At 35.5% G+C, this 18477-nt stretch overlaps 2 protein-coding genes across 2 annotated transcripts in view; one reads left to right on the forward strand and one right to left on the reverse strand.

Annotated features, from left to right (window-relative positions):
• LOC140169388 (SID1 transmembrane family member 1-like) overlaps nucleotides 1-18477 on the reverse strand; it is a gene marked incomplete at its 5' end in the record, with an annotated part of 162726 nt that overhangs the window by 14697 nt on the left and 129552 nt on the right. The window lies entirely within an intron of this gene.
• LOC140170030 (uncharacterized) lies at nucleotides 8043-12728 on the forward strand. Its single transcript, XM_072193345.1, is given in 3 exon segments — nucleotides 8043-9259; nucleotides 10939-11394; nucleotides 11397-12728. Coding segments are annotated over 3 exon segments (1965 nt in total). The 5' UTR covers nucleotides 8043-8152; the 3' UTR covers nucleotides 11799-12728.

Below are 18477 nucleotides of genomic sequence, written 5' to 3' on the forward strand. Positions count from 1 at the left end.
CTGAATACGAAGAATGTCATTCTGATATCAAATAATTTTCATTTTTGAAATTAGCAATGTAATACACATTTTATGGCAAATCATTAAAATTGATATTTTGATATTTAACAGTACTCAAGTAAACTTTAGAAATCTGATGATTTATACTTAGCGTGTATGTAGGTGGGATGAAAAGCCGACGATCAATTGAAAATGTTGACCTTTCGTATTGAAGATATGGATTTTTTCCAAAAAAGACCTTTTTTTTTTTTAGGTCTTCTTGGGAAAAAATCCATTTTTTCATTACAAAAGGTCAAAATTTTCATTTGCTCGTCGGCTTTTCCTCCCAGCTATACATACACTTTAAGAATATATCATTAGATTTATAAAATTTATTTCGAGGACTGTTATATATCAAAATTTGAAAAAATATCAAATTTTATAATTTGTCATAAAATTTGTATATCGTGATTTTCAAAAAATGAAAATTATTTGATATCAGACAGACATGCTTCGTATTCAGAATGCAATTCGATACGTCTGAGGTGTTCTCATGTTCCATAAAAAATACTGTCGAAACGCTCAAAACGCTCATTCCAGATCCCTTAAGATACCTTGAAAATATCCAATAATAATATTGACTACAATCATGCACATTTACTTTGTTTTATTAATAAACTGTACATGAGATTAAGCTAACACTGGTAACGCGTTGTGGCCATACAATATAAGCAGTTAGAACATAACAAAATTAGACATCATGTGACAAATTGTATGCTCTGTTCTCATTCAATTGTTAAAAATCAGAGCTATTTTTATCCCAGGGAAATGAGTAATTTTAAAATGATTTTATTAAAGACACTGCAGACTTGGGTGGCAGGGGCATGCAGGGTCAGGTGGTGCAAACATATTTTCTGCATGGACCATTTTCATGATGGGCAAAAGATCTTAAGTTGAAAGTAGGATGTATTTGTCTACTTTCTTTAAAAGCATAAAGTTTAAATCATATCAGGAAAAGTAGAATTTTCTTAACAAGGTTCATACATTCACTTAGTCACCAGAAACAAATTTGTTTGATCTTTTGATGCTTGTTATGAATGAACTTGTTATTAATTATATTACTGTTTTTTAGTATAAGATTTAGGTGTTTTTTTTAACCAAGGGACCGTTCACAAACACTTGTGGGGGGGCTGATGCAAAAAAATTCATTGAGATCTCAAAAATTTCAGGGCCCCCCATTTTTGACATGAAAATTATGGGTCAACCCCATAGAAAAGCATATAAACTCAATTTTCCCAGGAAAATTTGTGGTCATTTTTTTCAGGGCCCCCCTTAGGAGGGCAAAAATTTTCAGGGCCCCCCTAACAAGTGTTTGTGAACGGTCCCTAAGAGAAAAAGAAATCCTGACCTACCAACCCTAATTTTTCTATGTTAAGACAATCAAACTTTTTTTATTGCAGTCACAAAATGTAAAGACTTGACACAAGTATTCAAAATCTTGAGTATAGGCCTACATGTAGGCTAAGAAATAACTGTTGCATTCCAACATTCAAATACCACTTTCACTGTTACTAACAGTATTCCCCTATATTTGCCTCACTGGCCCCGTTTTCATGTCAGCAGATTTTATGGTATTTATTAATAATTGGTTATAAAATAGAATAGAAAATGTGTTTGCTAGAAATGAGAGTACATACACCCGGAGCATAGAAGTTGTACAGATTGTCTTGATTGCCACAGAAAAACCACCCTGAAAATTCACGTTATTTAGCCCTTAAATTTACAAATATTGGTCAAATATTATAATTTGACATTTGACAGTTCTAAGTTATTTGGCAAAACAGGATAATATGTGACATGATCAAGGGGAATGAGTCACATGTGACCCTAGTCGAAAATGAGTTTTACATTTGTTTCTAAAGAAGACATTTAGAGCTTTCAGAAACTGAAAACCCCATGTTGATACAGCTTTTCTTTGCGAAGTTACGTCAATTTATCAATCGCTGAAAACAATATAAACAAAAGAATTTTAACATTTTCTTTGCCAATATCTCATATTAGTGACATCTAACTCATTTACTTTGATCGTGATCGTGTCACATATATGATTTAAAGTCCCAATCAGTGATCCCAGCGCAAGTGTAAAAAAATTTAAATTGTTTATAAATTGCTTAAAAGTGAAGGATAAGTCATTCAAACTGTCATTTGGTATTTTTGAAATAAAAAAACAGCAGAATTGCAGAAGTTGAATCTCCCATTCAAATACATGTATCTAATTTATACTGTTAGTATATAAACAACAGATTCATGTAAAATGCCTTATTTTGTCTTAATACATGGCTTTCAGCTGAACCACTAGCAGACTATGTTAGCACATCTATGACAATGGTAAAGGTACCAAAATCTGAATTTTGATGATTTTTACGATTGTCCAGATGAGCAAATAACTGAATTGACCTTTAATCTCAATAAATGACTATTGTATTTTTCTTGAATTGGGAGTAGGTACCGTAATAGTAGGAATTCAATATATGAGAGAAACATTGAGGTGTTAATTGCCTTTTAAGGGCAGGTTGAAAAACCACAATGTCATTTACCTGCAATAAGTGCAAGTACAACTTCCTTGATATGACATTATGACCTTCCGTCTGCAGGATTCCATGTTTTACAGTCTAACCTCCCATTACATATCTGGATTGCTTTAATTCAGATTTCTCTGTTATCTGGACATGTCTTGACACCCCACTTTTCTCTCAGATAAGCATTATCAATAGTCAAGTTTGTTTTAGAGAGAACTCAGATTTGTGATGAACCCATAGCATATTATTATTAAGCAAGCTTTTGTCTCTCCTGAACTTTATGTGGCGGTGGGTCAGTATAGACTGTACACTGATGTGAACTACTGATGCATCTCATCAGCTAAACTATACTTTATGATGGTGCGCCTGAATGAAAAGACCAGAAATCCTCAAGTGAACTGAACTGAACTTGGCTAACAGAAAAACTTTACTTGGTTTCTTTCCTATAGTTCATTTTTAAACGCTATGTATGATTCTACTAATCACCCATTGAAGTTGGGCCACTTTTTGCCAATTTCGCATGTATCAAGTTTGTACCATGTAAAATAAACTTTCATGCTTTATATTGTCAAAGATTTCAGAACAAACAGAAAGGTTTTTCATTTTTTTGTCACTTAATTTACACTAGTAAATAATTTCCTATTATTTCAAATTATATAACTTCAAATACACCATTGTTTAAAACTACCCATCTTAAGAGCACCAACCAGATGATTCATGAATCAACTCAATTCAGTCACTTTTGCTACACAAAAACACGAGAAAGTGGCCCAAACTGTTTTAGGACTACTTCACACAATTGGCCACAGGGTTGGCGCGATTTAAATCAATTGATTTAAATCATGATTTAAATCAAATGATTTTTAAAAAAAATCACTGCTTTAAATCAACTTTTCAGTTTTTACCATTTTGATAAATTTAAGTTAATTTCTATCTTGAATTACCTGTTTTACTTCATTTGTAATGTTTCTACACCTTTTAGATACAATTAAATACCTCTATGATGTCATTGCTAAAAAATCATTTTCAAGGTGCAGAATTCAACAGGAGTTTTTCCATGATTTTACCAATTTTTTTCTTTGAAATTTTCACATCTGAAAACATGTTTTGATTTTTTGTAAATACCTGATAGGATTGTGCATATGTCTAGCATTCCACTGGTCTCTTTAGACTTTATCATAGGGTATAGCAGTTCTTGAGATAAAAAAAAATCAAAAAAATCGATTTAAATCAAATAAATCTTTTTTTATATTTTTTTAAAAATCAAAAAAAATCGCCAACCCTGATTGGCCATATCTTCACTTGTAGACCACCAAGCTTATGTAGTAGTTTAAGAAATTACCTTGATGACCAAGTTAAACACTATACAATTGGTAAGTGACATGTTTGCCTAATACTATTTGGTTACAACCTGTACATGGTGGTACTCTTCTTTAGTCTAAATGATGTGACAGCACTTTCAGAAAGGCCTTCCCATGGACATTTTCTTTTTCCTGCAACTGATATCACATTTAAATGTGTGCAAATGCTATAAACTGCAGGGAACAGACTCCCAAACTCAATTAAACCAACTAACAAGATAATTAAATCAACAAATTATATCAAGGGTGTGTTAACGCCAACACTAAATTATCACAACCTGCTTACTCAAAGATGAGCTTGGCAAAAACAGAGAGCAAAATATATTTAGTCTCATGCTGTATACAAGTCTACCACTGTAAATGTACCCCTTTAACATTGTCCATGATTATCAAATGGAGTCTATTTATTGTCAGTGGCATAGGTATCTTTTTGACATTGGGAGAGACAGGTTGGAAAATATTTCTTGATGTAAATGCGCATGAAACATGTTGCCATACTAAAGTTAAAATGGTGAAGTGGAACAAATGTGAAGAGTGCAAAACTTCCAAATATGAGCTTAATGTGATCAAAAACCAACATAGAGGCAGCATTGGGGGATATGGACCATCCTCCTTAATCAAAATATGGGGGTTGGGTTAATTCATATGCCTATGTTTGTTGCAGGGGCAGAAGGAAATACAGATTTGGTTGTAATTTAGATTTGAACTGTTCATATGAGACCATATTTTAAACATACATGTTTAAGTCTTACATATAGTCCAGTTGCAAAGTGTATCATGGTTTTCTAAGGTTATGCAATTTTGTGTGATTTGGAAAAAAGTTATATCTCTGCTGAAGACATGAATACCAGAAAATCTTTTAAGTGACTATTTACTACGCAATTATCACAGGTGATATATCCTCGGGGATGCATTCGGCATAAAACAAGTTTGTATTGCCCTTAAAGCTTCAAAGTTAGGGTCAAGTCAGTCAGTCAGAAATTTTTGGATTAAAAAACTCCATTCTGCCACATAAAATATTTAATTGTAAACATGCGAGTTCACCACAAAATACGACAGTAACAAAGATTTACAAGGCTTGTTTTTTAACTATATCAGATTTGTGTGGTACTATTCTGGGGTAGGAATTACACACAGGCAAAACATTTTGCATATTTGATAACAAATATTATATAAAAATTGGGAAGAAAAAAGTTTTTCAGATTATCGTGTTGGTCGAAAAAGGCAATACAAGTCTTTTTAGGCCTCATTTTGAGGCTTATTTATTGTACATTGTAACTAATTCAAAATTATATAATTTACACAGTTCTTCGTAGATGGGCTCATACGTAGAATTATCTCCAAGGAGGAGAAAATCTGAAATTTGATTAACATCCCTTCATAGTTGTTACCTTTACGGCGTACAGCATCATGTTGGTTCTGAGGTCATTAACATGACTGACGAACTGAATTTAAGGCAATGACCCTTATAATAAGGTACTCTACTGGAATATGGTTTGATCATTAACCCTAACGCCCTAGCTGCTTTTTGGCGAGGGGGAAGGAAAGAAAGAAGGAGGAAAGAAAGAAAGAAGAAGAAGAGAAAACTTGGGTGCGGTTTTGAACCCCCGATCCTTCGGGTGCCTACCTTGCCACGGGGGAGTAGCTTGCCCGCCAAGCTGCTTAGCTTTCCGTGACCATATGACTGTTCGCATGATGACGCTTAATCGCATCACGTGCAATACCTGCCTGTGCATATACTTTGTGAACTGTGGTTTTTTGTTGTTTGGTATGGTTAGGGCAGGGCTGTAAACTCTCACGCATTGGCTGTGAGTCTCACACATTCGAGTACTTTCTCACGCCAAGGTAGTATAATCTCACGCCAAGGTAGTAAATCTCACGCCAAGAGCTTTAAAATCTCATGCATTATAAAAATAAATAGTTGTCCCTCCCCCCCCCCCCCCCAGATTTTTAAATTTCTTGAGCGCGTGGCTCACTAATCATGGGTCAAAATGAACATTGTAGTCGGCAAACAAATATTCCGTCACGGTACGACAGTGTCTCACGCCAAGCAATTCCAAAAGGTTGACAGCCCTGGTTAGGGTTAGGCTATTTATCACAGCAAACTGCACTACTGTACTTTATTTTATTTACCAGGTAATTGTTGCCCTTATTTGCCACTTTTAATACCTGCACTGCTTTATCAATCAATATTATTGTTACAATGATAAATTTGTTGTTACAATGGCCGGTTCACTTTAATATTATCAATATAGGTGAAAATCCTATTTCGTTACATTTTCATGAGCTGAGTGTGAACTTGCTAATCAAAATTCGTCACTTACTTGGCCCCCACCTTACTTGACAATCAACAACTTAATGGTTCCTTATTACCTATCTTAGGTGCAACATTACAATTTCCTTTAAAGTGTAACATATAACTTCCTTTTTTAATGAATAATAGTTTGAATCAAACTAGAGCGGTTAGCGCACCATAGCTGAACCATGGGGCTATGGCACTATTGTGGTAAACCACTTATGTTTTGTATTCCTCTTTCATGTGACACCACCTGGGGGTCACACTTATGTTTTGTATTCCTCTTTCATGTGACACCACCTGGGGGTCACACTTATGTTTTGTATTCCTCTTTCATGTGACACCACCTGGGGGTCACACTTATGTTTTGTATTCCTCTTTCATGTGACACCACCTGGGGTCACACTTAGGTTTTGTATTCCTCTTTCATGTGACACCACCTGGGGGTCACACTTAGGTTTTGTATTCCTCTTTCATGTGACACCACCTGGGGTCACACTTAGGTTTTGTATTCCTCTTTCATGTGACACCACCTGGGGTCACACTTAGGTTTTGTATTCCTCTTTCATGTGACACCACCTGGGGGTCACACTTAGGTTTTGTATTCCTCTTTCATGTGACACCACCTGGGGTCACACTTAGGTTTTGTATTCCTCTTTCATGTGACACCACCTGGGGTCACACTTAGGTTTTGTATTCCTCTTTCATGTGACACCACCTGGGGGTCACACTTAGGTTTTGTATTCCTCTTTCATGTGACACCACCTGCGGGTCACACTTAGGTTTTGTATTCCAGATATTGAATGTAGAAAAGACTTAAAATATAAGTTGATCTTTGGAAGGAATATTCACCCGAGTTTTATGAGGAAGTGTCATGCCTTGTGGGGCAAATATTTTTATTATATTCTTTACTTTTTTCTCTTTTATTTGACACCACTTGGGTGGTTATACTTTCTTGGTATTTCGAGATATGAAAAGGACCCAAAATATGGATATTGACCCAGGTCGTATGATGAGTGTCCAACCCCAGGTGGGAAATATCTTGTAATTATATTCTTTACTTTTTTCTCTTTCATTTCACACCACATGGAAGTCATACCTTCTTGGCATTTTGAGATATGAAAAGGACCCAAATATTAATGTTGGCCCAGGTCTTAAGAGCAGTTTATGATATTTTGAGATATGAAAAGTACCCATAATTTGACTATTGACCCAGGTCATGTGAGGAGTATCACCCCAGTGCATGGGGAACTTAATTCTATTATATTTTTTTCTTTTTTTTTCTTTCATTTGATACCACTCAGGGGGGTCATACCTTCTGGCATTTCGAGATATGAAAGGACCCAAATGAATGTCACCCTGGGTGGATAAATTTTTTATTATATTTGTTATTCTTTCACCTTCATGTGACACCACTGGGGGATACCTTCTTGCATTTTTGAGATTGTCCACTTAAGACTGAAAGGTTGCTGAGTAAGTAAGCAAGTAAAGAAGTAAGGAAGATTAAGTAATAATAGACTGAGACCATTACATGGTTCAGCAAAATGTATACCAAAAAAATCTTCTCAAGTCCAACAAAGACAATTGTTCCCAATATTCAGCCAAAAACTTGAAATGCCAAAGTTTGTAGAGAAATTATGAGAAAATTAATGGCAATAGGACATCTATAACTATTAAAAGTTCCGAGACTTGAAAAAGTCTATATTCAATCATTAATACTTCCTGCAAAAGGAAATCAATTCTCTGATATAATCACCCTATTAAGAAAATGGTAGAGTCCAAAACTTGAGAAGGATATGATCATACAAATCATATGTTTCCTTTGTATCCACTGACTGGGTGTTATTTTCTGGCTTAACATCAAATGCACCGGGTGGCTTGTTCCATGGACTCATAGCAGCCGGCAATCACTTCATTGTTAGGATACAAAAACGACCATGGCAAGACTTGAAACTATAACACTATTTAATGTGTTGTGTAGCATATTGATTGTAAAAGGACAATACCAAGGCTCACATCACCTCCTGTATGGTTACCCTACCGGACAGCCTCCTCTGCAAGGAAGAGCACCAACATGGCACACTGCTAACCAACCTCAACCTGGAACGGGTACAGGAATCTACCCCCAGTTTCCACCAGCTGGTGAAATGCCTCGTATGCAAGGAGGGAAAGCAAGTGGGCCTCACATTGGTGGTCGACCTCACCCTGGAACAGGTACAGGAGTCTACCCTCAGTTTCCACCTCCTGAAAGGCCAGCCGTCAAACCTCGTCCACCGCCCCCTCGGCCAGTAACACCTCGTCCGATAGCACCAGTTGGACCTATTGCACCAAAGCAGCCGATTCCTTCAGTGCAGCCACCAACAGTCCCTGTTATTGTTCCAGTGAATCCCAATCCAGCTCCAAACTATCCAGTAAATCCAGTGTATCCCAATCCAGCTCCAAATAATCCAGTCATTCCAGTGAATCCCAATCCAGCTCCAAACAATCCAGTCATTCCAGTGTATCCCAATCCAGCTCCAAACAATCCAGTCATTCCAGTGAATCCCAATCCAGCTCCAAACAATCCAGTCATTCCAGTGAATCCCAATCCAGTACCCACAGGAGTTGCAGGTAGTCCACATCACACGATTCCGCTAGTAGCAACAGATGATTTTGGACCAAACATAGTTACAAGACGGCCATTCTGGCCAAGACCACGTCCCAGGCCACATCCGCGAGTCACAGAACCTCCCATGCCATGCACAATCCATCAGCGGAACCCATGTTCGAATCGTGGAATATGCTATGTGGATACATTCACAAGAAAACCACAATGTCAATGCAGGGATTTATATGCTGGGGAACAATGTGAACTTGTACTTAAACCACCAAAGAACATCACAATGAATAATGTGGCATCTACATTTGTGAGCATATCATGGTTGCCTCCACCTGTGGTAACAAAGGCTATTACAGGATTTGTAGTGCAATACAATAGATTTGGTGATACACAAACCCAGTTTTCACCTCATATTCATCCAGGAGTGACACACTACACAGTCAGGGTAAGTACATGTCAAAAAAAAAAAAAGTGCAGTGATTTATAGTGTGCTACGCATAGGCGCATCGCCTAGACATTGATCCACAAGCCTCAGCACACTTTACAAGATTCTACTTTTTAAAAATCACTCACTATTTTTTATGAGTGTGCATGGTGATGCATTTGTTTTCACCGACAAACATGGCCCCATCTATGATTATCAGTCATAAAGTATGGACCCACAGCAACCGTGGCCATCCACAGTTGCAGGAGAGCAGCAGAGGGCGCTAGATGCCGTAATATTGCATATTAGTATAGGTCCACCATCATAGGTGTAATACCAGGTCCACAGTTATGCTGTTAACTATATAGAAGGTGCATAAGGTTCATATTTGTCGGTAAAACATGTAGGGTGAGTGTGTCCCGGCGGGGAGTGTGTATGTGTAAGGGAGTAGGTGTTCGCCGCCAAACAAGGCCATATTTGTGGCAACACATACACCTCTAACCATCTGCTGATAGGGGCAGGATAACAGAAATAATGTAAAAGTGCTATTTAGAGCATGTCCTCTCTTGGCAGTATAGGGGGTGTATCACCATTTAGATGTTATCAGCTCATAGTGTGTATGTCCACAGTATGTTGAGACACTGCAGGAATGTGTGTCCTTGATTGGATAGTACAGTGCTTTTGTACATCCTCGTTTGCAGGCGCTTACAGGCGGATATAGGATGTGTGTATGGTGGTAGGGAAGGAGGGTAGGGGTGTGTCTGTTTACACTGGCAACATTTGCATGAACTTAAGTTCATAAAACATGGCCACACAAACACCATGGACATCCTATCTCATCTTGCCATATATTTCTAGGAATAAATCATCTTCTGTTCAATTCTTCTCATTTTTCTTAGTTTAACCTGTGATTTTACCACATCAAATCCTAATTATACAACACTAAATTTGTAAAATTAAAAACATACCATCTTGTTATGGCAGATGACACATGGCTAAATCCTAATACTTTAGTTTGACGTAACTCAGATTTACAGAAAATGTTAAATTGTTGGGTTGTACAAATGGTATAAACTGAAACATTTTAATAACATTCCAAAAACATTTCTGAAAACTTGGCAAAACACAGTGTTAATTAAGAGCTGACAAAATAATTTTCAAAAACTGAATGCCATTTTTTTTACAATAACATTTTGACAACATTTTAAAAATGTTGTAGTGTTTTTTCTTATACATGTAATATTTAAAAATGTTTTCATGACCTTTATATGACCAGACGTTTAAAACATCGGCCCACATCATTCCATTTAACAACAGCACAGAGACTTTACAACTTCAAGAACACACACCCTAGACATTCCTCAAATGACCATCGCAACCAGGATCAGCTTCCTGATTTTTTATGGATACAACAAGACAATTAGCAGTAAGTTCCTTGTCTAGGGGAATTTCAAGCTAACTCAATATTTCCATGAGATCATACTGAACCACTACCAGGGTTTGAACCCGCAACCTCTTGCACCATAGTCGAACAACTTATTGATTTAGCTAACTTAGCTGCTTAAGTGTTATGAGCTTTTATTAGTCAAAAAAGCAAATTGATTTCATAATTCCTTGATTATTACAGTATTAACAAGATTATTTGCAATAAGCTCAATATTTACCTTATTTCTTTTGTATCCATTTTTTTAATTTTGCAGGATTTGGAGCCCGAATCACAGTACACAATTTGCATTAACATTGTCTTTAGAAACATCACTGCACGAGAAGCCGTCCTACGAGACCAGTGTCTTGAAATCCGTACACAACCAGATGAATACAAAACAGGTGGTATCTCACTGACATTCATGGCCCTCATTATAGGTGGAGTTGTTCTTGTTCTTCTCTTTATCATGGTGCTGGCACTCTTGATTCAACGAAGATGCTTGAAACCAATCAGGGAACCTATCCGTACTATTCAACGAGCAATGTCACGCAGAAGTATGCTGATCCCACGCCATCAACACCATAAACATAATGTCAATCATCATAATCACTTGCCTCGACCATCCGCGGCCGCATCTTCCGCTTCACGGGCATGTGGAGATCAAGAAGCAGAAGCGTGTGTCAAGGTAAATCGCATACCACCGGGATACCACCTGTCAATCAAGCGCAATCATGTCAATCCATTTTTGCACGTCTCCAGACAAACAATGGAAATAATTCTGACTATAAAGACTGGGCACTGCCTGTTAGTGTTAATTATTCACGTTTAGATATGCCAGAGCAACCACCAAGATACACACGCTCTTCATCATGCTCAAAAGGTAAAGAACGTCATACATCAAGCAGTACATCAAGAGAAACAACTGAACTAAGCACATTTGGGCATCAGAGAAAATCACAGGATTTGAGATCTAGCCGTAGTATGCCACATGCAACAATTAGAGCACTGCCACATAGTGTCAGTAACCATGTAATGCGTTCCAAAAATGCACGAGAGAAAGATGCAAGCAATGAGTTTGACATTAGAGGATCATATATGTACTTTTCAACACCAGGACAAAATCTGACAGCGTGAAGATTACAATGCAGTAACATTGGATGAAGAATTCAACACAATGTTTGAATAAACTGAGGATATTTGTTTGAACTGAGCTTGGATGAGCAGAGTAAGAAGTGTTCATGCTATGCTGCCAGCTTTGGGCAAAAATGAGCAATATGTACTTGAGCTGCAAAATGAAATACCTATATGGAGCAATATCTATCAAGTTTCATTACAAGTACATTATTATGAATTTATCTGCACCTCTTGTGAGGTGAGATGGTAGAGTGAACACATGTAACCGGGCAACCAGCAGTGTCAACTATTACTTTTGATCAGCATCAATGAAAAAAAGACTTTTATTTGAGTGCAATTATTACAATAAAATGATTTCTAGAAGTTTAAACTGACTTTTAGCACCAAAATTCACAAACCTTGAATTTTTGATGTGTGACACACATCCTCATCAGAAGAAGTCCTAAGATGTTGTGATGGACTTGCCCTTTTGTTGACCATTGGCGACTTTTGGTCGATTGAGGGTGTTGTATAAAAGCTATAAGGTTGGCAATTCCAGCCAATTGTACATTCAAGTACAATAAAATGAAACTATTGTAAAATGCTGTTTAGAAATATGCTTGAAATTGAAAATCTTGAAGAATTTACATTGTACAATCTTTAAAGAAATACCATCAACATGAGCACTTGCACAATCGTTTGTAACGTACCTGGTACATGGAAACACACTTAAGTGAATCAAAATGACTTGTTAACTCTTCAACTGAAATTTTCAATTTGAAATTTATATTTGATAATCTTTAATCAAGTTATAGCAATGCTGCCAATATGTAAATTGAATGCATTTTAAATATGACTTACTTTAAAGAGTAATTTATGCAGCTAATATAAAGATTGTAATGTGTCCTTTCCTATTAAATGTTTGCAGTTCTTTTTAAATGTTTGCAGTAATTCAGTTAGTGCTGTTGTCAATCGTATGTAAATTTGTATTGTTGTATTTATTTTTTAAAAGGAATCAAATAGAGCTTGACACTAACTTGTTAGTTTCACCTATGTATAATTATATGAATTTGATCTCTGCCATAGTGTATTATTTCATTGAAGTATGATGGTGATAGTGCATCTGTGTTTATCAATCCTCACTTCTTTACTTCATATTATGAACACATACCCAGCAAACACAAAACAGATAACCTTAAGGCATGTCAGGTTACATAAAGAGTATTAAACATTTTATTAATTAATATTCAGAAAACATTTTTGAAAACTTTATGACAAAATACTTTTGCAAAAATGTTTGCCAACAAATATTTTACAATAACATTTTGACAACATTTAAAAAATGCTGTTGCAGTGTTTTCTCATATAAAAACATTTTAGAAATGTTTTCATGACCTTTAAGTAACCCAACATTTAAATAGTATTAAAACACTTAAACCAAAACCAAATCACATTTATAAGCACATTAATAATGTTTTAAAAACATTTTTGTGTTTGCTGGGTAATCTGATGCAAAGTTTTATAAAGTCAAAAATAAATTTAATATTCTAAATTGGACTATTTCATTTGAAATCCATCCATCTTATATTATAGAAGATATGACCTTAACACAGGGAGTGTGAATTTCAAATGGGGGGTTACCAAAGAAGGTGACTCCATTTCCCGGTTTCTGCATCTGCGGGTAGTCATGCTCATCGAAAATTTCACGAAATAAGGGGTGCTTTCAGATGAAGAAACACGAAACACAAAAAAGGGGTGTTTTTTCAAACCATGTATTTGCGTAATTGGAAAAAAGGGTATTCTCATCGAAATATCACTTCTCTTGCTTTTACCTAAGAGGAAATATTTATTATATTTTCTGTGGTTCTACGAAAATGTCGCAGAATTGATGAAAATAGAACAACTTCATGCATAAATGAGTAATTCATTGATGCTTCTCACATGCTCTTTTGAAATCAGAAAAATAATTCTTTGTGAAATATATTGGTGGTGATGTCTGTGCCCGGGGTGGATATCATGCTTGTTGAAAAAAACATCTCATATTTTAATGATTTCAAAAGACAATTTTTCACAGGTAAGAGATGGATGCGCACACATTATCAAAAACATAAAAAGGGCATATTTGACAATAATAATCCCTTATCTTACATATTTCCCTTTACATGAAATATCAAAATATGACAAAATAATTATCATTTCCTGACTATTTTGGGAAGTAAGATGTGACCAAAATACTTGTTTGGGTTATTATCAAAGTTTCAAGAAAATACTTGTTAAGGGTCCATTTTGATACGCCATACATGATACTCACCTCAGAATACACCCCAGGCATTTAAACTTAAACTGCCCATGCCATTTTGTGAAATAATTTCTACAATTGATTAAATCTAAACATACTTATAAAATGGATTTGGAGAATAAATTTGGAAATAACTTAGCTTGTGACCCGTAGGCCTACCTTTCTTGATGTAAGACAGTAGCAACTTGACATACAAATTCACCTTTCTTTAAAAGAAAACAACAAAATAATTTAATTTAATACAAAATGTGACTCACAACTTCCCCTATGGTTGTTACTTATAAATCTATTCAGGCATAATGTAACCCATAACGTTTAATATCTTGTTACAAGTTATATATCAACAGGGCACATTATTAAGATTTGTATTAAACGACTAGAAAAAAAAAAAAAAACAAAAAATTACTAAATCCATTAATAATAATCAGAGCTATATTTTATTCTAAAATATTCCAAGCTGTTGATTTGTATTCTTTGAAACTATGTCATTTACTTCAAATTAAACCATTGCTGTGACGTCAGTCTATTCAATAAACTGTAGATTATTTTCTACGAATCAACACTTTTTTGTACGAATCTACAGTTAAGTGTGGATTCGTACAGAAGTGTAGATTCGTACAAAACATGTAATCTACAGTTATTGAATAGAATTACGACTGTTTCTAAATTAAATGATAGGAACAGGACATTATCATGAACAACTTATGAAACCATTTCACACAATGTAAATTTACACACATGTGCCAAGATTTATATATAGGCCTATGTACTTTATTCTTTTAATTCAAAATTTTTAATTTTTTTTTAAATTTTAAATTTTTGTGTGTTTTTTATCTTCACAAATTTTGCATTTTGCCTGCAATTCGGCCATTATACATTCATTTGTGTCATAAATCTTTTATTCAGCTACGATTTGCTAGTATAATGTTCTTTCCTCTTTCTATTATTTTAATAAAAATATTTTATTTTTGTCATTTCTTTTCCTTTATGTTTTTTTTTTTGTATCAGCTTTTTATTTTTCAATGTTTTTTTTCAGTCCCTGACATATATTTTATTTGATAAACAATGCTACATACTATATGCCTATACATGTAATAATGCTTATCTATAGGCCTTTGTATTTGTTTATTTAATTGTTTGTTTTGCCAATAGCCACTACACAAAATATTGGACCTGCCTATCGCTATCTATCACACGGTAGATGATAGTAAAAACAAAAATTCATATTGGTAATTATCTAATTGGAATAAAGTACCATTGGGGTAATAGAATACAAATTCTTATTCAGTGGGTGTGGCTTGTAAGGAATTCACATAATTTGATTGGTTTTCGGGTGTATAATATCACACAATAGTGAGTAGTGAAATAAGACAATGTGTCCCCTTGCAACAGTGGTACGCTTGTTGATCCTCAATGATCGTGTTTGTTCATTTAAAACAACGGGGATGTCCTCACAAAAGTAACTTTATTTTTGCTGAAAAAAAGCAGTTTTACTTATAAAATTACACTTACACTGAATAAGAATGAAAATAAAAGATAGGATTTTGTCTTTTGCCTATCCAATATTGTGTCATAATGGATGGGCTCACCAATATGTTTATCTCTAATGAAGTCCCTATGAAAGTTGACAGAGTGAATCATTAATATACCACTTCCACTTGAAAAGGAAGATGTGTGTTATTAGAAGTAGCTTTGTGTCATCAGACTATGAAAGGAAACATTACACACATCACTGTAAAAGGGGAAATATGAGGGGCAGTCCCTATATAATGAGAGTTGTAACCCAACATATGGATCTTGACAGCTATAAATTGAACACTAATTCTGATTAATTGGTTGTTAGTTGATTAATAACAAGCATGGAAGCAGCATTGACGACCAATGCAAAGATGAAATAAATTTTGTTCTGGTGCCTAATGTATATATATGTGGTCAAGATATAAATATTTGAATTAATGGGAAAATCTAAATAAATAAAATTGATAAAATAAACAAATAAATGTTTGAAATGTTATTTAATTGATATTTCCATTGCAGTGTGTTATTTGCTTCCTTGAGACACTGCCATATTTACTGCACATTTGCACTAAGTCAGCATATTGGCAAGCTTTTTCATACATACCAAGTGTTGAGGCTTCTGCCAGTTTCTTTCTTTTCCCTCAATAAAGGCCAGCATTGAATATGCCACTGCAAAATCCAAACTCTCAGCTTGAGACGAGAAACACTACAGAATAGCATGCACACAGTGCATATACGCTAGCTACAATCCCGAAATATGTCTTGAAACATTAAAGCATCTTTAGGGAAATAAGTCCCCCCACTCCCCCGTGCAATGTTGAAACGTGCAAATGTGTTCAGCGTGTCTCCAAAGTGTCGCAACATTGAATGATGGGGGGTCGGGAAGGGAAAAGTATTCATTGATGGCCCAGCTTTCTTCTAATTCCAAACATTGAACATTTTTATCCACATTAAAAATACACTTTTGATGCATAGGAACCACGTGAAAAATTTTTCCATGACTATTTATTAATAGATAGGCTATGATGTGGGCACAAAATAAAACAACTCATCTTTTATTTAGGTAGTGGTCAAATAATTCTTTTGTACTCCATCATTTGCATATCTTCTAGAGCGTGCCTATAGACGAATCCAACTAGCCAAGTCATGGACAGGATTTGGTCGGACATCTTTGGGTAGCCGCTAGCACCAACCTGGTGTTTTGAGCATCCAATTGTGCAAATAAAAGCCGCCTAACACCTAGGGAAGATGCAAGGACGAGGAGGGTTAACAGAATAATAGCTAATAATATATATAATGGAGATAATTCCGCACGTAATCCTGTCGCATCTATTCATACATAGTCCTTTTGTTTGCAAGTACATCAATGCAAAGATACCGCGTGTAGTGAATCCGATTATTTATGTCACTTCAACAGCGAATAGACCATGTAGAAGCTTGTAAACTTTAATCATTCTTTCGCGGAAGGTGTAAAACGGGTGATGGAATGCAGTTTAAAATTTCCGTCAAGGCCGAATCATTTCACATTTTGGGTGAATTGTAGCCGACGGCTACCCAACTAATTGCTGCTAGTCAGGTGTAGGAATGCATGGATTTGGATTCCTCTATAGAGGAGATGATTTGAACTAATGACCTTATGTGCAAGCACTCTATAAGTAAATACTTATGAAACGTATGAAACTTGAACGTGTGTGTGTGTGGGGGGGGGGTCTTACAATTGCTATAGTGCCCATATTCATGACCTTTAAAGATGTCCGGATCTATGTGTGTCTTTATTACAATTTTTTTTTAAAAGCAATCAATTATCATGCCATAGATAAATTAGGGTTTTAAAACTTATGTCTTGAAACATTAAAGTGTCTTTAGGGGAAAATAAGTCCCCCCACTCCCCCGTGCAATGTTGAAACGTGCAAATGTGTTCAGCGTGTCTCCAAAGTGTCGCAACATTGAATGATGGGGGGTAGGGAAGGGAAAAGGGTTAATTGATGGCCCAGCTTTCTTCTAATTCCAAACATTGAACATTTTTATCCACATTAAAAATACACTTTTAATTTCATTCATGATGCCTAAAGCGTTTCAAGGACATATTTCGGGGATTGTAGTTGCTTTGTTAAAACATATATTAATATGTGACTGGCACACGCTTATGTGAATATACCCAAGCATGAATTGGGACTTTAATGGCGTGTTCAGTAACAAAAAACAAATATTTTTTGACAATTTATTATAAGCCAAACGAAGTAATGTAGAGCAGGGAGTGTCTACCCTAACCAGCTGAGCAATATCTGCTTTAATGTATGCACATGTCAAAGTTCCATGTCTTGGCTACCTACAACCACGTTCTACAGAAGTAACAGAGTAAATAATAAAGCAAAAAGAAAACTTTGCAATCCCATGATGGGGCAGGTGTGCCCATATGGTGGGGTAAGTTCACTCTATTCAAAATCAAGTTAGAATATTGCATAACAATAACATATTAAATGTAAATGTTATTATAGGGGTCTATTATAGGACAGTGATTTCTTCCAGGGAGTTACAACATTTATTGCAGGGGGCCCAAACTGAACAAAAACATTTTGTTTACAATTCCAGGGGATTCTGTTTTAGGTTATGAATGGGGGTAAGCACCTTGTAATAGAATTACCAAATAAATTTATAACATGCTGTCCAATTGTTTTTCACCTGGTTTAAACATATTATCTATATAATCTGTATATAGATATAATATATATATATATATATATCTATAATAGTCTGACTGTGAGTCAGTGTGTCTGTGAGTTGGGGTGTCTGTAAGGCTGTGACTCTATCTGTTCTCAAGAGGCTATGCTTGTGTGCCTTTTATTCAGTACAAAACATGCTTGTGTGTCTGGGCACACAAGA

Source organism: Amphiura filiformis, chromosome 14, assembly GCF_039555335.1.
Source record: "Amphiura filiformis chromosome 14, Afil_fr2py, whole genome shotgun sequence".
Lineage (NCBI taxonomy): Eukaryota > Metazoa > Echinodermata > Ophiuroidea > Amphilepidida > Amphiuridae > Amphiura > Amphiura filiformis.